A 25,250-nucleotide genomic window follows, 5' to 3' on the forward strand; every position below is an offset into this window, starting at 1 on the left:
CTGCTTTTGGACCCAGACCTTCCTTGTATTTGAACCGTGACAATGACAGCATTTTAGTGCCATATTAAAAAAAAAAAAAACATTTTCGACAATAAAGTTTTAATATTTTGAGAATAAAGTCAAAATTATGAGAATAAATTCAACATTTTTTGTGAATAAAGTCAAAATGTTTCGAGAATAAAGTCGAAGTGTTTAGAAAATAAAGTTGAAATGTTTTGAGAATAAACTCAGAACATTTTGAGAATAAAGTCGAAATTACAAGAATTAATTTATAGCAATTACAAGATTAAAGTTAGAATATTTTGAGAGTATATTCTAGCCTTTTGCTCATGCAAATGGCCCAGATTGGGAGCACCGGGAGATATTCCAAAGTCTCAGCTTTAAAAACCTGTCGGTTTTATAGTGAAATACAAATGTCTATTACAATACTGTGCTTTTCACACTTTTTAATGTGGCATGACAGATCACTGTATTCGCCTCAGTTTAAGTGCCATGTGCCATGTGAATCAGTCATCTTTCCGATCACAGTGAGACATTTGTTTCATTAAATTAGGCTATACAGTACTGTTTTTTTTCATTCCTTCTGATATTCCCTCATGTTTATATTGTGCTATAAACTTGAACTAAAGAGGAAAAACACATTAATAATTTGTATTTTGTGATAAAAACTGTCTGAATTTGGCTGAGCTGTGTTATATTAAAAGCAACAAAGCACAAAACTGTTGCGATTACTTGATGACTGGCAGGCTACAAATAATGAATCGAAGACGCTAAATATTATTTCCAGTCATTTAATGTATTATACCATAAATAGTCACTTATTCACCCCAGAGACAACAGTGTAACTTATGTTAACAAGTTGGAGCCCACTTCAACATTTAAAACATTTTATTGTTGTTTTTAAATAAATGCATGAGGAATGAAAGATTGGACGCCACAGACATTTTTGCGGAGTAGGTGGTGGAATTTTCACAAAATAAACAGTACAATTTAATGAAACGAATGTCTCATTGTAATTAAAAAGACAATTGATTTACATGATCTGTTCTCCACATTAAAGAGCATGAAAAACACATTATTGCAAGACACAATGTTTGTATTTCACTATAAAACTGACAGATTTTGAAAGCTGGGACTTTGTTTAAAAGTACCAAAAGCACAACACTTATTGCTATTATTGGGTGGCCGGCGCACTACAAATAGGCCTAATGAATGGAATCGAAGACGTGAAATATTATTTCTAAGCATACTGTCCCTGCGAATATAACACATTGTATGAATTCTGCTAATAATCCCACAAATATTAAAATTAATTCCAGAGGCCTGGCAACTTCTCCCAGTGCCCCCAATCCTGGCCATTTGCATGCGCAGGCTGTACTCTCAAAATATTATAACTTTAATTGCTATAATTCTCGTGATTTAGACTTTATTCTCATAATTTATATTCTCAACATTTAAAGGCATTCTTGAAACATTTAGACTTCATTCTCATAATTTCGACTTTATTCCTGAAATATTTGGATCTTATTCTCAAAATATTATGACTTTAATCTCATAATTTGAGATTTGTTTTATTTATTATTGTGACACTAAAACGCTGTTGTACAAACAAGCTACAAAATAAGGACAAAAATTGCAAAATGCCAAAAATGTTGAAATGACCACAGCTTCATCATTTAAACTGAATAATAAGTAGCAATGTATTGTATTGCCACATGACATTTAAGATGGCTTGGAAGAAAATATGAATGACAGAGCTAAGCATGATATAGAGATATTTGGGCTAATGCAGTGAGACACTCGAGTTGAGTTTTTTGATGTCAACGTTCCAGTGGAAAATCAGTAGTCTGACATTTTACTTTTCAGGAGAGGAAAAAAAGAATAAAGAGTAGAGGGAAACCCTCCTGGTGCATGCTGAGAAAGTGTTTCTATTTGTAAAGATTAATCTGTGTTGATCTGCCTGCTCTGTCAAAACTGAGTGCAAGCTTGCACACACACACACACACACACACACAGTTACACATGTTTGTTTTTGTGAATTGTGGGGACATTCCATAGACGTAATGGTTTTAATACTGTACAAACGATATTTGCTATCACCCTACACCTTCCCTACACCTAAACCTAGCCCTCACAGGAGACTGTGCATATCTTTACATTCTCAAAAAAATGTATTCTGTATGATTTATAAGCCTTTTGAAAAGTGGGGACATGGGCAATGTCCTCATAAGTCACCCTCTCCTTGTAATACCTATGTCATACCCATGTTATTACACCAATTTGTGTCCTGATATGTCACAAAAACAAGGTACACACACACAGACACACAGACACACACACAGACACACAGACACACACACACACACAGACACACACACAGACACACACACACACACACACACACACACACACACACACACACACATTTTTAGATATCTCCTCTGACCTTAGAGTTAGTGACAGAAGGATTACGGATTTGGAGAGATGGACTCGCCACCCAGTGATTACAAGGTGTGTGTGAGCACCGTTACCAATTCCCATCTGTTGATAAACCACATGCTGTCAGTTTTGATAAGTCACTTGCCCCTGTAGGAGTCAAATTTGTATGTATCATCTTTTGAAATGATATTAGTGATGCTGGCAGCAGCAGAGAAAAGGTGAAGAGAGAGAGAGAGAGAGAGAGAGAGAAAGAGAGACCATCCAGGCAAGGGAGAGAGAGCAAGAGATGACAGATAAAGATGGAGAGACAGGATAAATCAATATTGGGCAGGTGCAGCAGACAGGATGGATTTACTGTTCTGTTTTTTTTGGCTTGATGAAACCTGGCAAGCTGTTGCATGTCTGCAGTCCCTATTGTTTTCTTGTAGAAACTACCTTCAATATAGGTGCATTTACAACAGGTGGCGGTATTTCATTCCAACTCATTTTAAGCTTGTAAGCATTCCTTTGGATTGTTAGGAGCACAGAAAAACTGCCCACCTTAAATGACCCTGTAATTACTTTTTGTACTTGTATTCTTCATAGCAAAGTAAAGAAGATCTAATTTATACAGCGAGATAACAACACAGACTAATTAAATGTGCAGCGCGTCTACTGAAAGCTTTTCACAATTAAGATTTCACAGTTTTCATTCATTATCTGTGCAAGGTTATAGGCCTTTGTTAGCCTCTGATTGTTTTAAATTAGAGAGCCAACTTTTTTCTCAACTGTTGGTGGATTACAGTATAAAAAGCATCTTATGGTATGTACTTGGTTTAGCAAGTTTAGGAGCCTGGTATCCCCCTACAGAGGTTACATGGGTATTTAAGGGCTTCATTGGATGGTCACATGATTGCTTATGTGAAAGCATTTTGAATACTTTTGATAGTAGCACCACTGAATAGAAAAATGAGAAAATGTGAAATATAGGAGACAAGTGAGTTGTTGGAAGCAGAGGTGACAATAGTACAATAGTAGCATTTGCAGGAAGTTGTGTGAACAGGTTTTGTTGCTGGATCGTAAGAGCTCTGGGCTTATTTGATAACTTTGGAATATGCCTGATGAATATTTGAGAGCTGCATTTGGATGAGACAACTGCATTTTAATATACAATTTATTGAGCTGAGGCACAGTGACAACCGACAGTCAGCCAGTGTGGGTTGTTTGATGGCCAATTGCTAATATAATGCAGTATTATATAATACAATTTATAGCAAAATTGTTTGGTGAATACATTTTTTATGCAATAATTCACCAGACTGAAAGAAGGCGAAATGATGAAATTGACACTTTGTGTTCTAAGTCAGAGCTCAGCTCATACTGATCCTCTATCGGTCACACTCCCACGTGATATGAATTTGCAAGGGTAGAGTTCACCTTACTTGAACTTTGGAACACAGCATAATGCAAAATTTCTTTGCATGACCTTTCATTTGCAGTTTTCTGTATTCGCATGCATATGGATGGAACGGAAAAGAGTAGTGTGACTGTACGTTTTATTGTATTGTCAAAATGGCCAAAATCAGTTTATGGTTAGTCATGTGTGAATGACTACTGTACTTCTGTTACCTGGTCAGTCTGACACTTTATTGTAAAATGTTATTGTAGTTTATTTAACCGGGCTTAAAGGGAACCCTGGGTATTAAGACTTGTATGGCTTAACCCATTTGTGCCCAAATGTGTTAATAGTTCTACATTTATTTTCCCCAGGTTTTTGTTTTAGTCTTGAAAATTGTATTTGAATGTGCGGCAACTATAGTTCCCGTGGGCAAATATGTTGTATGCACCGCTTCAATGTCAAATATGAATAGAAGGAAAACATTTGGCATCAAACAGCTAAAAACAGCTAAAACCAGCCTAAGGTGGTTGGAAGTAGCTGGAAGTAGTTGATTTTAGCTTGTTGTTCCAGCTGGTCTCCAAGCCTGACCAGCTAAGGAAGTGGCCAAAACCCCTCTAAAACCAGCCTGCTGACCAGCTAAGACCAGGCTGAATGACCAGCTTAAACCAGCCTAAGCTGGTTGGCTGGTCTTAGCTGGTTTAAGCTGGAAGTAGCTGGTTTTAGCTGGTCTCCCAACCTGTCTAGGTTGGTCAGGCTGGTTTTAGCTGGTTGTTGAACATAGTGCAGAACAAAGTGCAGCCATTAAGTTGTCCCAACAGGGCATTGTGTTTCAAAAAGTTAAATTAAAATAAATAAATATATATGTACATTTTATGAAGAAAATGTGAGTGAAGCTTGCCCTGACAAAACTCAGCACTAGGCACTAATAGTAAACCTAATCATGTTAGCATCATGTTAACATGTTAACAACATGTTAATTGTGTTAGCATTATGCTAACAACATGTTAACACAATTAAAATGTTAAAACAAAATTATCATGATTAGCATCTTTGCTACCTAAAATGATGGAAACCATCTTTGGAAAAAAACAAGTGTAATTTATTTGTTTAGGTTGTCTCATGTCCCATTAGATTACATAGAGAGGGTGTTGTTTATGACCTATACTGGGACCAGCCACCTGGGACGATCAAAATGTTTTTTTTTCTGGACTTGTGCAGCACACTTGGTCCAAACACCATTGGATCTCAATTTTGGCGGGGGTAGGGGTGGTGGTGATTCTGTTGTGAAAATGATTGCATTCTCATAATGGCCAAAATCAGTTTGCTGTTAGTCCTGTTGGTCCCACATTGCTTTGATGATTTCAGGAATTCATGTTACTAGATGGAATAATCCACTAAGACCAGAATGAACTTATTACCTTGGATTTGGGTAGCAGTCCAGTTCAAAATCTCTATTGATGGAAGTCTTAGTAGCTTTTTTTACTCACAAAAGCCCAAAAATCCCACAACTAATGCACTTGCCTTGCCAGTAGAATTGATCTTAAGAGCTCTCGGTGGTAAAGCTCTGTAGCTCCATTACAGTCCCTGTTTTGGATTGAAGCCCAACCAGCAGCTCTTTTTATTCTTCTGGCCTGCATGACATGAAATATAGGCCATTTATTATAATGTTGTAGTAATTTGCTAATAAATTATGCTTGCCTTCTTGGTCTGTCTCCATTGCGAAAGTGCTGGTTGAGCATGATTTTTTTTTTTTGTCTCTGGGAAAAAGCTTTATTTTACATCAGCTTTTTTATCCATTACTGAGTCAGTAACAGCTGATGGAATCCTGGCCGGTCTAATCCCAACCGTAATAGTATGAGATACTGAAGTTATCCTTAGTCGACTCCGTTCCTTCAGCTCTCTCTCCCTGTGTAATCATTAGCCCTCACCTGAGTAGAATCGCAAGCTCTAGCGCCTTGACAAGTTGGTTGGCATCCTATGGGCCTTGCAGGCTAAAGACATGCCGTTTTTGACATAACCAAGAATGGAAGTCTGACACCTTTTCTGTCACCTGGCAAAAGGAAAGACATCTATTAGGCCTAAATAATATCTCCACTGTTATTCACCAGACAGAGATGTCAGTAGGGATTGACTAGCCAGAGGGAGCATTGGATCTTATCCTGATGGGCCAGGCAACAAATTTATATATTTTCTTTAAATTATATATTATATACAGTGCCTTTCAAATGTTTGGAGTGGGTAAGATTTTTTAAAATTTAAATTTAATTATTATTTTTTTTAAGTTATGCTCACCAAGGCTGATCAAAAATACATGTTTTTAAAGGAAATTAACCAAACGTTTTGCTAGATAGGACCCTTCTTCCTCAGCTGGGATCATTTAGAGCCCTTTGAAGGCATTTAAACTGCATTTTAAAAGCTCAAACTTACGAGCACCATAGAAGTCCACTATATGGAGAGAAATCCTAAAATGTTTTTCTCAAAAAACATTTCTTTCTTTACGACTATAGAAAGAAAGATATGAACATCTTGGATGACAAGGGGTTGAGTAAATTAACTGTAAATTTTTGTTCTAGAAGTGAACTTCTTTAAAAAACAAACAAACAAAAACAAAAAAAGCAATGTGAGGTGTTTTCTTTGTATTAAATATTGAGAATAATCACCCAAGGTTTTTACTCTGGTCTTCTTTATTCATTTGCATCTTTCATCCTGTCCAGAAGATCCATTTCTTTTACTGTATCCTCACTTCCTTTTTCAGTCTAGCCCCATTTAATTTAGTTAAAGCAATCCACCTTATTCTTCAATGTGGAAGTAAGCCTATAGGAGAGATTTCCAGTTCATTAGCCCCTATAGGGAAATAATGAGAAGAATAACAACGTGCAGTAAACTGTAAAACTGTTTGCACTACAAACCAGTATGTTCATAATTAAGATAATACATTAAAATAACATGGTAAGACACACCAATTTGCAATATCAAGGAGCAAAACAAGCTGTTTTGTACAGCTAAAAATAACTGGATGTGGATGAGACTGTAAGTCAGACCCATGAAATTTACAAATGTGTGTGACCGCTCTTATGGGAAAAATAAGGTGGATAAAAAGAACAAAGTTTCAAGATTTATGCCCACATGTTCTTTTTAAATTGTTGTTTCTGCAAGTTGTTTAGCTTCTGGAAAAAAAAATAAAAACTGTACACAGCCTTTCAAATGGTTGGAGTCAGAAAGTTCTTTTTTCAAGTTATGCAAGGATGCATTTATTTGATCAAAAGTATAGTAATAATAATAATAATATGAAATGTTGTTATAATTAAAATAACTGTTTCCAATTTTAATATATTTTAAAATGTAACTTCAGCAGCCATTACTTCAGTGAGAAGATCATTCTAATATGCTGTTTTGTGTAAAGGGATAGTTCACCCAAAAATTAAAATTTGATGCTTATCTGCTTACCCCCAGGGCATCCAAGATGTTGGTGACTTTGTTTCTTCAGTAGAACACAAACAAAGATTTTTAACTAAAACTGTTGCAGTCTGTCAGTCATATAATGGCAGTCAATGGGACCCACAGCTTTGAGAGTAAAAAAAAATCAGAGGTAAAAAATTTAATAAATACTGTTTAGTTTATTGCACAGGCTGATTGACCTCAATGTATTGTCACAAGCCGCAGGGTTCAATTTGGTTTTGTCTGTGTATGTTTTTTGAATCTCAAAGCCGTGCAATTATAAGACTGACAGACTTAAAAATCTTTGTTTGTGTTCTACTGATGAAACAAAGTCACCTACATCTTGGATGCCCTGGGGTTAAGCAGATAAACATCAAATTTTAATTTTTGAGTGAATTATCCCTTTAATGCTTAATGTTTTTGTGGAAACTGTATTTTTTTTTTAATTCAGAAGAACATAATTTAGTTTAGTGTACATGTAAGTGTATTTATATATTTTATAGCATAAATGTAGTATTTAAGAAAACACAATAAAAAGAAGTAAATTTCTAATTGTATCAGACCAACTCATCCAAGTCCTGGCATAGGCATTAGTGTTCTTTAACGATTAAACAAAATAAATAACAACATAAAATGTTGTCTTATTATTGAATATTGAGAATAATCATCCAAAAATTTCTACTCTGGTTGCAAGACTGCTTTTGTGATTTGTAAGAGCTTTATCCTACCTAAATTTTGACTCTTTCTGTCATCCTGTGCCTTAAGGCTGTTGCTGTCCATGGTTCTGAAGTGCTTTAATTTTAAATGCTGTATACATTAGTCTTGTGAGCTTGTGAGTAAGCAACAGTGGATAGTTAATTCTCCAGCGGATCACCTCAGTTCTGAGGGGACAGTTTATTTTGTTACAAAACCTTAACAAATTGCAGCAACAACAATTTAAAAAGAACATGTGGACATAAATCTTGAAAACTCTGTTCTCTTTATACCCTGTAACTAAATTAAATGGGCCTAGACTGAAAAAGAGAGTGAGGATATAGTAAAGAGAAATGGATCTTCTGGACAGGATGAAAGACGCGAATGAATAAAGAAGTAAATGCTGGTAGGGGTGGAAAGAGCAGCGAGTAGACAGTCAGTACTGTACTGTGAAGGACGTTCCCTTGGTTGCAAAATAAACACACATTTTTTGACATGAACGCATCACAGGCCTGAGGCTCCCACAGTATACCATGTGGACTTGTGCTCTGCTGTTGATGGCCAGAGCTGTTGAATTGATTTATTACTTCTGGCTGCTGTTGTTGACATGGCTGAAATCTAAATGGCTACAGCCGGCTGGAAATGTAAGCACTTTAAAGGGCACCGTAAGTCATTTATACTCGCTCTCACACCGTTTTATTGTATTTTCAATAAAATCTCATTCGACAGTCTTGTGGTCTGTGCTCAAAAAGATTGAATTCTGAGATTAAGCCTGTGGTATCAGAATCTCTTTGTGTTAGAAGAAAAGGCCTGTTGTCCCTTCCATTTCCATCCTTCGCTCTGTCCATTCATGCACATTCGCACCTCTCCCTGCGTCCATCCAAATGCCCCGCGCTAAAATAAAATGCTAAGTGCACTTAACCTTTCATAAACAGCGGAAACCGAGGGATAAACAACAGAATAGCCGGCAGCTTGCAATCGTCAGCAGTCTGACTTGTTCAGTGTCTGTTCTTGTTGGCTGATGTCTCTCGCTCCATTTCAGTCTTTCTTTCAGGGGTTTATATAAAACGGATGTGATTTAAACAGAAATGAGCACATTTTAAAGGAAAGGAGAGCACAAAAGCTTTGTTGCCAGATGCAGTTAACACACCACATGCACATCCACATGTGGCATAGTGTGTAATTCAGACTTTGAATGAAGATTTGCAATTGCTTTTCAGCTATTTGCATACTCTTGGTGTGAACACTCACTTTAAAGCCCTGCTAATCTGTTGCGTATGTGTCTGATCTAGTGTCGGGGTGATTGCAGATTTTGTAAATGTGATCAGAAACATGGCCTCCATTTCTTTCTCTCTCGATATCAGTTTCTCACACCCCCTCGCTGATTTGAAATGCAAATAGTTATTGGATGACAATGAATTTTGTAGCTAAAAGCCATTAGCTCTGAGTTGATTGACTATAGCAAGCAAAATTCATGAATAAATCTTCAAGGAAGGATTACAGATAAAACTAGCTCATCAAATAACACAGAAGCCCAAGATAACCCGATTCTATCATTTTCTCCTCACATCTCACCTCTCTACTCCCTACAGAGAAATACAAACCATTCTTCAGCATACTGCAGTCTCTCTCATTCTCTGCTCGCTCTTCCCTAAGGCTGTGTGGAGTGCTGCAAAGTGGGTGTTGCGCAAATGACTGCCAAATCTCTCTAAAACAGACGGGCCGCTGGTGTTATAAACGCCAGTCTTTTGTAAGGGCCCTGTCCTAGGGGTTTAGAGTGAGCTGTTGACCCACACTCATGTAAGATCGGCCGTTAAAGGAAGACTTTTTCATTTCTGTTCCCAGTTAATCGATTTCCGTTTAACAATGTGTCTTACGTGTGTTTTATTAACTTAACCATACATACTGTAAATATAAACCCACTTAAGTCAAGGACAGACTAATTACTCACATATGTATGCTGCATAGGCCTGCACCTCATAGATGACTAAAGTCAAGATCAAGAAGGTACTATTTTTCTCATCCCCGTTTTTAATCCAAATGGTTTTAAATAAGCACTGAATTACTAATAAGTGTTTAGTGCACTATTATTCAGTACCAGTGTAGTGTGATTCATGAATTACTGCCTTTTATGAGCCAGTTCGTTTAGTGATTTAAAAACACACAGCACGACCAGTGTAGTCTAATTTTCAATCTGATTACAAAGTCAGAGATTTTATAATGAATCAAAATCCCTTATACTACATTCATCTAATTCACTTACTGAATGACAACATTGTACTTTTTTCATGTTGATCCAATAACTGTTAATGTGTTTTGCTGCACTAAAGGCTTGTGAGACTTAAATCACTGTAGTTACTGTGGTTGTTTGACAATGTATAGTTAAAGATTTGCGTTTTATTGTAGTGGTATGAACTTCAATTTGATTCAATTGAAATCTGATTTGAAATCATTCTGTGCCTTAAAAACACTCGAAGCAGACATTGCAAACAGACAGTTCTGTTCAGTAAGTGCCAAAAATGCAGTAAGTAACAGAATTGTTATGGAATAACAATTCGTTGACTAGAGAAAGGGAAATGTTATGGAAATGTTCAAATGAAACATAAGAAGTGACAGATCTTTTCTTTCGTATTGTGAAGTACTGTATCTGTGTATACAGTTGAGGTCAAAAGTTTACATCCCCCTTTTAGAATCTGCAAAATGTTAATTATTTTTGTAGTAAATTTTACAGGAGACTCATCTCATTTTAACTTGGCCCAACCAGGGGTGCCAAATTATGTAGTGAGTTCTGCTTTCGCCCACTAGGAAGGCGAAATAGTGTAGTGATGGGTACTCGTGTTACAGATGACGTTATGATTCTTGGATCACGTGTCACTTCATGTGCAGTTATGAGTACATCACATAAGAAAGATTGGTGGGATATCTAACTTGTAGAACCTCTCACTGTTTTATCAACACAAGGAAGACACAAGTGTAATAAAATAAATTTTATTAACAAAAGATAGACAAGAGTAATCAACTATTAAATGAATACCATAAATGCAAAAGGAATAAAGTGCATAAGATGCATAAAATGCGAGTGATTCAGTTGGGTGTTGCTATGTCATAGCTATGTTATCTTATGAAAAGATAAAATGTTGCAACTCGATAAAGAACCTTATTATGCATCAAACAAATAAATGAGCTATTATTTGTTATCAACTGCAATCAGCTATACAATATCTAATGTAAATTAGAAAGATCATATACTGATAATACACAACAATGCCAGGGTCTCTGGAAGAGGTTTGGAAGTGATATTTACGTTCTCTGTGGTTGAGTGAGCAGTCCGGTGGCGGTGAATTCTTCCACTGGTTGTGCTGGGAGCAGTCAGTGGGAAAAGGGAGCAGGAATCCATTTCGACAGCCTTGAACGTGAAGCGCTGTAGGATGCTGATCTCCTGGAGCACCAAAGGGTCCTAAGATCTGGAACACGCAGATGTGGCCCTGATGTAGGTGCTGAAGGCCCTAAGCTTGGAACAAGCAAGCGAAGGTACCTGAAGTGAAGGTTGCTCGCTAGAGCTTAACCTTGTTGCAAATGTCTATTTGTCTTCTGCCTCCCTGGGCAGAATTTGACTCAGAACTTGGTCAATCCGCTTTGTCTCTCTCGAATGGAGACTCAGGACGTGCTGCATCTGTTGTTGCTTCGCTGGACGAAGACTCTGAACGTGGAATATCTCTTTCCTCACAGGCAGAACGTGGTCGTATCTGCTGCTGCCTCAAAGTTGGAGACTCGAAGCGTGTAGCGTCTGTTTCTGTCTCTCTGGACAGTAGGCTCAGAACGGTTGTGTCTGTTAGTGTCTCAACCTTGCGGGCTGGAGACTCAGAATGAAGGTATCTGTTGCTGCCTTCCCAGTAACGGGCCACAGACTCAGAACGAAGTGTGATCTGTTACCGTCCCCTGGACGTGCCGGAGACTCAGAATGGAGGTGTATCTGTTAGCGTCTCAACGGATGGGAGAAGATGTGTTTCTCTCCCGGAGACTCAGAACTTTGTTGTGCTGTTAGTGTCCCTTCCCCTACGGGACTCAGACTCAGAACTTTGTTGCTCTGTTAGTGTCTCTTCCTTTGCAGGCCGCAGACTCAGAACTGTGTAGCAGTTATTGTCTCACCCTTGCAGGTCAGACTCAGTACTTTGTTGCTCTGTTAGTGTCTTACCCTGCCGGGGCTCAGACTCAGAACGATGGTGTATCTGTTACTATCCCCTGGACGTTCCGGAGACTCAGAACAGTTATCTGTTGCTGCCTTCCCTGTAACGGGCCACAGACTCAGAACGGTTATCTGTTGCTGCCTTCCCTGTAACAGGCTGCAGACTCAGAACAAGGAGTGTCTTTTGGAGAGGTACCTTTATATCTTTCCGATGAGGAGGAGATTGCAATTTGGTGCTTCTCCATTTCCGTGCTGTGATTGGCTGGTTCCATCAGAGCAGGGGGACATGGGCTAGCCCACCCTTCTTTCCTCTTGTGGAACTCATTTGCATAGTCCAAACACAAGTTAGAAAAGTGTCAGTAATGTTTTACTGGTGCATTTCTCCCTTTCCAAAACACAATCAGAAAACATTTGGTCAAGTAATGAACACATTAAGTCCAAACATGATGGGAAAAGATTGAACTGTCATGCATGCATTCATTTGTCCCTTAACAGCTGAGGTTGTGTAAGATGTTGCACTACACATTGCTGTCCGTGAGAATACTTATTCCTATGAAGTATACCCCCAAGGGAGCCCGAGAGGGGGGGAGAATGAGAACCCCAATCTGATAGACCCAAGGTTACCGACCAATGGCAATGGAGAAACGATAACGACCGCAGTATGCAGGTGCGGGAAAACCTGCAAAAACAGCCGTGGCCTGAAGATCCACCAAGCCAGGATGAAGTGTTTGGAGAACGAACATGTGTCACAGCGCACAGATGTTACATCTGATGAGACGCAGGAGGAGCCGAGCCAGGAAGCACCCCATAGTGCTCAGAGCCTCCGTGTGCCACAAACCGGTCCCCCAAGTCTTCTGCCCCAGGCAAAGGTGCGAATCAAGTGGCTACAGGCTTGTAAGGTGGCAGTCTGGAGGCAGTTCGAGCAATGCCCCCCCCCGGAGGAGTTGAGAGCTGTCTTGAGGAAAAGGCTGATGACCTTGCGCAGAGCAGAATGGCACCGAAGGCGTCGAAAGGAGAGATCCAGAAAGAGAGCTTCGTTCATTGCCAACCCTTTTGGTTTCACTAAACAGCTCCTGGGACAGAAGCGTGATGGAAAGTTGCTCTGTTCAAAAGAGGAGATTGACCAGCATCTGTACAGCACTTACAGTGACCCTCTCCGGGAGGAAGAGTTGGGCCAGTGTAACATCCTTGTAGATCCACCTCCTCCCTCCGAAGAGTTTGACAGCAGGGAGCCACTGTTTAAAGAAGTCCAGGAGGTTGTGCGCAAAGCACGATCTAGTTCTGCCCCTGGACCAAGTGGAACCCCATATAAGGTCTACAAGAATTGCCCCTTGCTTCTCAGGCGTCTCTGGAAGATCATTCGAGTCATTTGGAGAAGAGGAAAGGTGGCACAGCAGTGGAGATTTGCTGAGGGAGACTGGATCCCCAAGGAGAAAGATTCCAAGAAGATCAATCAGTTTAGGATTATCTCATTGCTGAGCGTGGAAGGCAAGATGAACTTCAGCATAGTAGCAAGGCGTCTGACCAACTACCTCTTAACTAACAACTACATGGATACATCTGTGCAGAAGGGAGGAATTGCTGGAGTCCCAGGTTGCTTAGAACACACGGGAGTGGTGACTCAGCTCATCCGGGAAGCTCGTGAATACAAGGGAGACCTCACGGTACTGTGGTTAGACCTGGCCAATGCATATGGCTCTATCCCCCATAAGCTGGTCCAGACCACCATGACCAAGCACCATGTGCCACACCACATTGCAGATCTGATCTTGGATTATTACAATCATTTCAGGATGCGAGTTTCTGCAGGAGGTGTGACATCAGATTGGCACAAACTGGAGGTGGGAATAATCACAGGCTGCACCATCTCTGTGATCCTGTTTGCAGTGGCTATGAATATGATTGTCAAATATGCAGAGCCTGAGTGTTGGGGGCCCCAGAGCAGAGGAGGGGTCCTACAACCATCGATCAGAGCATTTATGGATGACCTGACAGTCACCACACAATCGGTGCCAGGAGGCAGGTGGATACTCCAAGGGCTGGAAAAGCTCATGCGGTGGGCTCGGATGGAGTTTAAACCAGCTAAGTCCCGTTCGTTAGTGCTGAAGAAGGGCAAGGTTACGGACAGGTTCCATTTCAGTATCGGTGGGGCAAAGATACCAAAGTCCAGTCAACCTGTCAGGAGCTGGATAGTTGGTTAAGAGCAACAGACCGTTCTGGCCTCCCCGGCAAGTTTAAAGCATGGATTTACCAACATGGTATACTGCCAAGAATACTCTGGCCGTTACTTGTGTATGAGGTTCCCATTTCCACGATGGAGTCTTTGGAAAGAAAGATCAGCAGCTGTCTCAGGAGATGGTTAGGGTTGCCTAGGAGTCTCAGTAACATCGCCCTCTATGGAAACACCACAATGCTCCGGTTGCCTCTGAAATCCCTGGAAGAGGAGTTTAAAGTGACTCGGGCACGTGAGGTGCTGATGTATAGAGACTCCAACGACCCAAAGGTGGCCCAGGCAGGAGTGTTGGTGAGGACAGGGGTCGGTGGTGTTCTTGATGGCCCTGCTCCTTGTTGTTCCTGCAATGCCCAGCACAGTAAAGGCCTGTGCTGGATGCACAGGCTCGACTGAGGCACAAAGAGCTTGTGGGAGTGGTGGCCTGAGGCAGAGCAGGCTCGGGGATGTTCCCAGCACCTCCTCGATATAGAGAGAGGAAGGGGAAGGAGAAACGCAGCCGTATATATGAAGAGGTCAGAGTTGCTGTGGAGGAAGGAAGGACGAGCAGAGCAGCTGGAATGGGGCAACAGGGGGAATGGACCAGGTGGGAGCAGGCCATGGACCACAAGGTCACCTGGACGGAGCTCTGGCAAAGTGAGCCTCACCGCATAACATTCCTGATTCGGGCAGTGTATGATGTCATGCCTAGCCCAGCAAACCTCTGTATGTGGGGAAAAGCAGACACACCAACTTGCCATCTGTGCCCAGCTCGTGGAACGCTGGAGCACATTCTGAGCTCCTGTCCAACAGCGCTCGGACAGGGTCGTTATACTTGGCGTCACAAGCAGGTGCTGAAATCTATTACAGATACCATCAGCAAAGAGATCATCAAAGGCGGCCGAGGGAGCAACACCACTCGCTCATTCGCATTTGTTAGGGCAGGAGAACAGCCAAAAGCAGGGAGGAAGGCACCAGCAGGGATCCTGGCTTCAGCCAAGGACTGGAAACTCTCTGTGGATTTGGAGAAGCAGCTAAAATTCCCCCAACACATCGTCAGACCAACTATGAGGCCAGATATTACGCTAGTCTCAGAGAGTACCAAGAATATAATCATCATAGAGCTGACCGTGCCATGGGAGGACCGCTTGGGAGAAGCCCACGAAAGAAAGATGACCAAATATGAACATCTGGTCACAGACTGCCGAGCACAGGGCTGGAAGGCGAGATGCATGCCTATCGAGGTTGGCTGCAGAGGATTTGTGGGGCGTTCTCTCCACAAGGCCTTTACTGTGCTGGGCATTGCAGGAACAACAAGGAGCAGGGCCATCAAGAACACCACCGACGCAGCCGAGAAAGCCTCGAGATGGCTCTGGATCCGTAGAGGAGCACCATGGGGGCAAGCGAGTGCTACCTGAACACAAGTCGCGGTCTGATCAGCCGTGGCTGGGTCGCCTGGGCGAGGGTGTCTGATGTTGAAAGACTCGAAACACCCGAGGACCCCTGGTTACATCACTGATGATGTGTTCAGGTGCATCTGAAGATGTGTTTAAATAAAAAAAATTAGATGTGTGTGTTATGGTTCGCATCATTTCAAGGTTTGAAAACATAGTTATGAATGGATTTGGATGGATCTTTGTGATCTCTCTTTGTTTCACCCACTACTACTGCGTCTGGAGATCCTAAGAAATTTTTATGGCCGTCACAGGACCAAACCTTAGGAAACAGTCTCAAGGTGGGTGAAGGGCAGAAACTGCATCTTGACCAATAGGAAATTCTGTCCTTCCCGTTTTTTTGTACCAAAGGTCTCTTCTTGCCCTCTAAGAGGTGTCTGGCAGTTGTCCTGGCATCCTTATCTGATGGCGTATTGACTTTTATGACTTTTTTTTTCATAATATTCAATTATTTTCTCTTGTAGACTATACGTAAATGTCTTTGATGTGAAATATCTTATTCAGGTCAGTACTAAATAAACAATAACATGCATTTTGTATCATCCCTCTTATTTTGGCAAAATAATTAACATTTTGCAGAGTCAGAAAGGGGGATGTAAACTTTTGACCTTAACTGTATATTGGATTACTTACTTCTGAATAAATAAATAAGACTAAATGCCATCCCCATTTGAAACACATACACTTCTAGGAATACACTAACCTACATATAAACTGGCTTATTCACAGTTCACTGCATTATAACCTCATCTTTTGTGTTTCTGTACATTTTCATGCCTGAAAGTGTGTACACACAAACACGCTTTAGCAACAAATACATTTCTGTTCTCTAAGCTTTTAAGACCTTGTCTGTGCCACCTGATGTGAGCTGCATTCAAAATTGTTGTATAAGTTCTCAAAAACATGTATGCGCAAACTTTTATATATCTCTCTCTCTTTTTTTCCCAAGCCATTCTAATTGAGCTGTTCATGCAGGAGCTCATATTTAATGCATTTCACAGAGAGATAAAGAGAGACCGGCAGAAATGGTCTTCTGCAGAATGTCCTGCTGGTGTTAACAAGCTTTAGGACCGCACTTGTCTGCTGGCTCTTATTTTATATTCTGACTGAGAACATCAATCTTAATTCCACCAGACTGCCAGCAAGGGAATTTTTGAGGGATTTCATTGGTTTCATCTGGAGTGTGTGTGTGGAAGGGGTGGTGTTGTTCATTTTGTTTGTTTGTTTTTCAGTTTAGAATGGATGCCTTGGATTATATTCACTGAAGCTTTGTGGTCTTACAAAGTATTATGGGACATTTGCCATGGTGTTTATTGTCTTGTCTGTGTGCCAGTTTGGTGGATTCAGCAGAACTTCTGCTTCAAGTTTTTTTTTTTTTTTACCAAGCAAAGAAAGAGGGAGGCGAGAACAAAGGATGGACAATGGAACACAAAGTACATAAAGGGAAAGGTCATGTTTACACTTAAAATGTGACCTATATCTAAATGTTGTCTGTGTATGTGCATTAAAAAAGTGCTGATTCATTTGTAAAATATACATGGCCAAAAGTTTTGAGAATTACATAAATATTGGAAATTGGAAAAGTTGCTGCTTAAGTTTTTATAATAGCAATTTGCATATACTCCAGAATGTTATGAAGAGTGATCAGATTAATTGCATAGTCCTTCTTTGCCATGAAAATTAACTTAATCCCCAAAAAAAAAACTTTCCACTGCATTGTTAAGAAGGCTTCAGGGCGTCCAAGAAAGTCCAGCAAGCGCCAGGATCGTCTCCTAAAGAGGATTCAGCTGCGGGATCGGAGTGCCACCAGTGCAGAGCTTGCTCAGGAACGGCAGCAGGCAGGTGTGAGCGCATCTGCACGCACAGTGAGGCCAAGACTTTTGGAAGAAGGCCTGGTGTCAAGAAGGGCAGCAAAGAAGCCACTTCTCTCTAAAAAAAACATAAAACGTATGAAGTGCTTGTAATTATATTTCAGTACATCACAGAAACAATGGAAACAAAGATCTAAAAGCAGTTGAGCAGCAAACTTTGTGAAAAAACTAATATTTGTGTCATTCTCAAAACTTTTGGCCACGACTGTATATCAACAGGGTTATACAAGAAACTAGCTCCAATGTCAGCAAAACATTTGGCATTTGAAGGCAATTTTAAAAGGGAAACCCAGCACTTCTCATAAAGATTAGATTTTAGATTTAAACTGGGCACAGGGATACAGAAGCTGCTTGATGTGAGTAAATGTGTTGTGTTCAGAATAGATTTTTATCCAGTTGGCTTGATTTGATCACAAAGTTTGGATGCAAGTTATAAACATGAAGATGTAGAAAGTTTTAGAAGTTGTAGAGCAGAGAACTGTGTTTAGCTGCAGTTTGTACATTACAATTACAGTACAGAGAGAGAAGAGGACAGAGCATTTTTCCTCTATTAAGGTGATTGGGTGGATGAAAGGTTACAAATAAGGAATGGAGGAAAAAATGATGAGCAAGATCAATGAGGAGACAGCATGATTTAATGAGCAATTTTGGGTCTTTTAGAATTCTAGTTTATTTCATTGTCTGTGTTGCCATGACAACCGTTCTTAGGCCTCAAGATTCCTAATGAGCTGTGAAGTACAGTTGTGAAGTATTGACCCCTTTACTTGCTCACTCTCTCTGACTCATTCACCTGCTCACTGACTCGCTTGCTGATTCACTCTTTTACTGACTCACTCACTGATTCAATCACTCACTCACATACTCAATCACTCTCTCAAACACACCACATACATTATTTATACTACAAAATTGCGTACAAATAGTGCTGGGTAAATAAACTGATGCATTGAAAATTGAGAAATGATTTTGCATTGATTCAGAAATTTTCCAAATGCATTGTGATTCTCTCTTTAATCGATTCTGAGCATTGTTTTTAACAGCAGACAGTACTGCATGCTTTAGAAAGAGGGAAATTGACAGTTATTTTGTGTTTCTTCCATTTACAAATAATCACACCAACTGTTGTCACACCAAGCTGCTTGATAGGTCTTGTAGCCCATTCCAGCCTTGTGTAGGTCTGCAATGTTGTCCCTGACATCCTTGGACAGCTCTGTGGTCTGGCCATGGTGGAGAGTTTAAAATCTGATTGATTGCTTCTGTGGACAGGTAACTTTTATACAGGTAACAAATTGAGATTAGGAACACTCCCTAATCCCTCACCTGGGAGCCAGAAATCTTGCTGAATGATAGGGGATAAAATACTAATTTCACTCATTTAAATCCAAAATCAATTTATAACTTTTTTGAAATGCGTTTTTCTGGATTTTTGTTGTTATTCCATTTCTCATTGTTCAAACAAACCAATTATAGACTGATAATTTCTTTGTCAGTGGACAAATGTACAAAATCAGCAGGGGATCAAATAATTAGAGACATCATTTACGTTATATTAAGCCATGCACGTCTTAATACCCAGGGTTCCCTTCCGGGAACTCGAGCCGCGTCATGGAACGCTATGGGGAACGCCATTGGCGGGCAGCACTCTGAATCATGTCTAGAACCAATGAATGACGGGAGTGATGTCACAGGCGCGGTGACGTCAGCGACCGGGAAGTATAAAGCACGTGCATTTGACGACCGCGGCAGCTTTTGTCATTCAGCGAGAGCGCTCTGTGTCTGTGTCTGTCCCGGTCATACTGCTGTTTTTTTCGTGCCAGTTTGCACGGCTTTTATTTGAGTAGTATGACCTCTAAAATGCAACCAAAGGGGGAAAGAAAGTTAAGAAACTAAGGCGGTACAAGCAGCCACATAGATAGTGTGTTCCTCCCTGCCAATGCTTCATTGTTGGTGGGGATACACACAGTCTATGTGTGGTCTGCTTGGGTGTAGAGCACGCACAGTCAGCCCTCGAAAAGGCTGACTGTCCACAGTGTGAGCGTCTTCCACTGCGGGTGCTCCGTTCCCGGAAGGCTCTCTTCGAGGAGGGAGCCTTCGCTAGCGTTTCTCGCGGGTCTGGCCCCGCTTCCGCTGAGGCGGAGCGGTAGCTGCACTCGTGGGGATCGCAGCTCGATCTACTAGGGAGACGGGTGATTAAAAAATACCCTATCTCCTTTCCTACCTGGTGGATCGGTAAACCTCCTACTGGATAAGGAAGCCCGCAATGCGGTTACTTCCTTCCAGGAAGGGTTTTCAACGCTTCCCATATCTTCCTCCAAGGAGGTTGATGTGAAGAACGTTGTCAAAAGTATTCAACCGCCCCCCCTGATCGCCTCAGTATGATGAGCTGGTGGTTGTGCTGACTAATGCAGTAGCTAAATAAGAAAAATGAGCCGCAGAAAAGCAAACGTTATGTTTTCTGCGGACTAGGTCAGCACTTCCAAAATGGAGCTTTCTGTCCTTCCCCGATCTGCACACTGAACTGTCTAGATCAAGGGAAAAACTAGAAAGTAAAGATGATGCCGCGGGTTGAACAGACGCTAGCCAGCTATCTGTCGCCCAGTCTGGCATCATCCTTGAAAGCTCCGTCTTTGCTTTCCAGGCCGCCTAAATAAAACTTCAGGCTTGATGGGCAAATGTACACGTGTCGGGGTTGCTGACGGGAGCATGAAACCCCAGCCGTGTACCAGCTCCTCACATAAGAGGCTCATAATAGGAGCATTGCAGCCCGTTCCCTCCGGTGACACCTAGAGGGCGGGACTAGCAACACTCCTGACCGGGGGCTTCAAAGACTGAGCCCGATCCGAGGGTCATGCTTTGGTCTAAGAGGTCCTCGGCTAAACGGCCCCGACTTTTATACCACAGGGCCGATGAGGGCAGCCCCTCTCGAGGGGGCTTGCGTCGCCAAGCCCCCTCGGGGCCCTCAGGTGATCTGTCAGCTAACCCTGCCAGTGTTACAGGGCGCGGCAATTTCCCGCGAACATCATTCTCTAGCTGTCCCGCCCGGAAACGTAGCGGCCCTGGAGAGTTCGCAACCCCCACGGGGGTCTTCAGAGGAGCAAGTTCAGGAGCATCCTGCCAGTTCGCTGTTACAGGTCTCCGAATTAGTTCCTCGAACAAATCCAGAAACCAGTCTCGAGAGGCTGGTTCCCCTACTAAACTCTCTGGCAGCGTGGAAACTACTGCCGAATGTTTCTATGTGGGTGTGCACTGTAGAAAGGCTACTCCATTCAGTTCGGCGCCAAACCGCCGTCATTCAGCGGGGTATTCCCAACTCTAGTGAGCCCCGAGCAGGGTCTGGTAATGGAACAGGAAGTATAAACTCCTAAGACAGAGAGCCGGGTTCTACAGCCGGTACTTCTTGTTCCCAAGAAGGATGGAGGGCTTCGGCCCATTTTAGATCTCAGTCAAGAAACTGAAGTTCAAATGTAAACTGTCAATCATGCCGTGTCTCAAATCAGGTCAGAGGACCGGTTTGTCACGATAGATCTAAAAGACGCATACTCTCACGTCTCCATCCTTCCTCAACACAGGAAGTTTCTCAGGTCGCTTTTTTCAGGGGCAAAGCTTACCAATACAGAGTACTTCCTTTCGGCCTAGCTCTCTCACCCCGAACTTTCACAAAGTGTGTGGATGCTGCTCTGGCTCCTCCGTGACTCCAGGGCATCCGCATACTCGACTGGTTGATTCTGGCCAGTTCTGAACAGTTAGCGGTTCAACATCGAGGTGTTGTTCTCGCTCACATGAAAGAATTGGGGTTGAGGCCTAGCACCAAGGAGAGTGTGATTTCTCCACTACTGAGAACCATTTATCTAGGTGTAATCTGGGATTTGACCACGATGCAGGCACGGATGTCTCCTGCTCGGATCGAGTCGATCCTTACTGCAGTAAATGCGGTCAAGCTAGGCCCGTCACTCACTGTCAAACAGTTCCAAGTACTGTTAGGTCTTATGGCAGCCGCTTCCAACGTGATACCTTTTGGACTGCTGCACAGGAGACCACTGCAGTGGTGGCCCAGGACCAGGGGGTTCTCCCCGAGGGGAAACCCGTTCTGCAAGATCAAGGTCACACGGCGCTGCCTATGTGCCTTGGCCATGTGGAAGAAACCCTGGTTCCTCTCTCAGGGTCCGGTATTGGGGGCTCCTTGTCGCCGCGTCTCACTAGCGACAGACGCCTCCCTCACTGGATGGGGGGTGGTCATGAGTGGCCGCTCAGCCCAAGGCCTGCGGAGCGATCATCATCATCTCTCCTAGCACATAAATTGCCTAGAGATGCTGGCCGTATTCCAGGCCCTGAAGTGTTTCCTTCCAGACCTGAGAAACCGTCACGTGCTGGTCCATACAGACAGCACTGCGGTGGTTTATTACATAAACCATCAAGGAGGTCTCCGCTCACGCCCCTTGTACAAGCTGGCGTACCGGATCCTCCTATGGTCTCAAGGAAAACTTCTCTCCCTGAGAGCAGTCCATATTCCTGGACATCTGAATGTGGAAGCAGACGTCCTGTCGAGGCAGGGGCCGAGGCCCGGGGAATGGATGCTTCATCCTGAGGTGGTGAAGCAGTTCTGGAGAGTGTTTGGCCAGGCGCAGGAGGACCTCTTCGCGACTCGAGAGATATCGCAAGGTCCCCTCTGGTTCTCTCTAGTGCCTCCAGCTCCTGCGGGACTGGACGCTATGGTACAGACGTGGGCGAGGCCTCGTCTGTACGCCCCTTTCCCGATCGCTCTGCTCCCGGGAGTTCTGGAATAACTGACCCCTGAGGGGGCACATCTCATAGAGGCCAGTCTCTCAACCAAGGTTGCTGAGACCATCCCTCACTCCAGAGCTCCCCCTATGAGGAAACCCTATGACCTAAGAGGAAGTGGTCGACTGCATGGTGTAACCAACACCAGTTTGACCCAGTTCACTGCCCGTTTGGTACAGTACTGGAGTCTCTGCAGTCTCACCGTCCGCAGGGCTAACCCACTCCACCCTGAAGGTCTGTTAGTGGGTAGAGTCCCCTTGGTCATACGTTTTCCTCCACGGTCGGGAAATCTAGGCTTCATCAGGAAGTCATGAAGCATGGAGAATTCTTATCCAGACTCAGTGGGACCTCTGGCGACTCGATAGATATCGCAATGTTCTCTCTGGTTCTCCTTAGTGCCTCCAGGTCCGCCCGGACTGGACGCCATAGTACAGACGTGGCCGAGGCTTCGTCTGTGCACATTCTCCCGATCGCTCTGCGCCAGGAGTTCTGGAAAGAGCACGCCGGTATCGGTACGGCTAGTCCGAGTATGGTTCTTGGACCTCCCCTCTCAGGCTGGGGGCGCGATCTGCTACCCCCACATGGAGAGGTGGAAGTTATGGGTATGGCCCCTGGGGGGGGCGCAACTCATAGACTCTGGTCTCTCAACCGTTGGTACAGTACTAGAGTCCCCGCAAACTCACCTGTCCACAAAACCAGCTCACTCCACCCTGAAGGCGTTCGTGGCGGCTTACTGGCCTACCACGCCCCTTGTGGTGGCTCGTCGGTATGGTTTCCTCGGCGGTGCACTCAGGTTGAGACCCCGAGGGGTCTCAAGCCTCTTTTACCTCCACTCTTGGAGTGCGACCAATGGGAAGTATATCTGTCCAGTGTGAGCACTGGGCACATACAGCCACAAAAGAAAGCATGTGGCACGAACAGAGCTATCAGTAGATGGATCACGGATGCCATTTCTACTACTTCCAAGTCCTCTGGTCTCCCAGCTCCATGGGGAGTCAAGACTCACTCCTCCTGAGGCTGTTTGCCTCTAAAAAGCTCTGATGGCAGGTGTCCCTAGCCAGGACATCTGCAGTGCTGCGGGTTGGTCCTCGCCTCTGACATTACGTCAGATTCTATGAATTCGACCTCAGAGCCACTCCTGGCTCCTTTGTCCTCTCGCCTTAACAAAGGCTAAGCCCAGAAATTCAGCCCCCTCCCTAGCCAGGAGGAGACTTCTCAAAGCGCATTCTTTTTGTTAAAAGAAGAGAAGTCGTTCTTCGCCATGACCCTCCTCGTGTGCCTGAGGGCCGAGGAGTGTCCCTGCATCCTCGTGAGCCTGAGGGCCGAGGATCACATGGCCTTTTGTCCATGGAACACTAGACAAAGGCTCATACTCTCGCGTCCTGGTAGGGTTACCACGCCGAGCTTATTCGGTCCCTCTTGTTCTGGCGGAACCCCAGACAAAGGACTAAGACTCCTCGTGTGCCCGAGGGCCGAGGAGTGCCTCTCGCACTGGCTGGCGATCAGGCAGAGGTCTACTATTGTCCTTGTGTGCCTGAGGGCCGAGGATCATACAGCCCTCTTGTCCGCGGAATGCTAGACAATGGCTTATTCCCCTCGTGTTCTGGCAAGACTACCAGACCGAGTGTATTTCGGTCCCTCTGGTTCTGGCTTCTCCCAGACCAAGGACTAAGACTCCTCGTGTGCCTGAGGACCGAGGAGTGCCTCCTGCGCTGGCTGGCTACCAGGCAGAGGCCCATTACTGTCTTCCTCGTGTGCCCAAGGGCCGAGGATTACAGTGCCCTCTTGTCCGCGGAATGCTAGACAATGGCTTATTCCCCTCGTGTTCTGGTGGAGTACCAGGCCGAGCTCTTGAGTCCCTCTTGTTCTGGCGGAACCCCAGACAAAGGACTACCTTCTCCTTGTGAGCCTGAGGGCCGAGGAGTACCTCTCGCTCTGGCTGGCGACCAGACAGAGGTTGACTACCTTCCTCGTGTGCCCGAGGGCCGAGGAACACTCTGGGCTGAGGACTATTTCTCCCTCTGCACTGATCAAATGTCAGGCAAAGGTCGAAAACTCTATCCTCGTGTGCCTGAGGGCCGAGGATCATATCGCCCTCTTGTCCGTGGAATACTAGAGAATGGCTTGTTCCCCTCGTGTCCTGGCGGAGTACCAGGCCGAGCTCTTGAGTCCCTCTTGTTCTGGCGGAACCCCAGACAAAGGACTACCTTCTCCTCGTGAGCCTGAGGGCCGAGGAACACTGTTGAGGTCGAGTGCACTGTCCTCGTGGGCCTGAGGGCCGAGGACTACTTACCATCTTGTCCTTGGAATACTAGACAATGGTTATTGCGGTCCCTCTTGTTCTGGCTATTCCCAGACAAAGGACTAAGACTCCTCGTGTGCCTGAGGGCCGAGGAGTACCTCTCGCTCTGGCTGGCGACCAGACAGAGGCTGGCTACCATTCCTCGTGTGCCCGAGGGCCGAGGATTACAGGGCCTTCTTGTCCGCGGAATGCTAGACAAGGGCTCTTTCTTACTTTCCACCCTGGTTGAGCAGACACTGCGCAGGGCTTGGAAATTATGGGGGCATTGGTAGTCTCGTTCCCCATAGCGTTCCATGACGCGGCTCGAGTTCCCGGAAGGGAACGTCTCAGGTTACGTATGTAACCCTAGGGGGAATGAGACGCCGGGTCTCGGACCATAATTCCCGCACCCTGCGGCGCTCGCTTCATTCCTAAAAGAGCTGCCGCGGTCGTCAAACGCACGTGCTTTATACTTCCCGGTCGCTGACGTCACCGCGCCTGTGACGTCACTCCCGTCATTCA

The 25,250-nt window shown here is 43.7% G+C and overlaps 1 protein-coding gene across 1 annotated transcript in view; it reads left to right on the forward strand.

Annotated features, from left to right (window-relative positions):
• pcxb (pyruvate carboxylase b) overlaps nt 1–25,250 on the forward strand; it is a 315,031-nt gene that overhangs the window by 27,520 nt on the left and 262,261 nt on the right. The window contains exon 8 of the mRNA XM_073835799.1: nt 15,752–15,767. Within this exon, the coding sequence (XP_073691900.1) occupies nt 15,752–15,767 (16 nt within the window). The remainder of the gene's footprint in view (nt 1–15,751; nt 15,768–25,250) is intronic.

Source organism: Garra rufa, chromosome 3 (genome assembly GCF_049309525.1).
Source record: "Garra rufa chromosome 3, GarRuf1.0, whole genome shotgun sequence".
In the NCBI taxonomy this organism is placed as follows: Eukaryota; Metazoa; Chordata; class Actinopteri; order Cypriniformes; family Cyprinidae; genus Garra; species Garra rufa.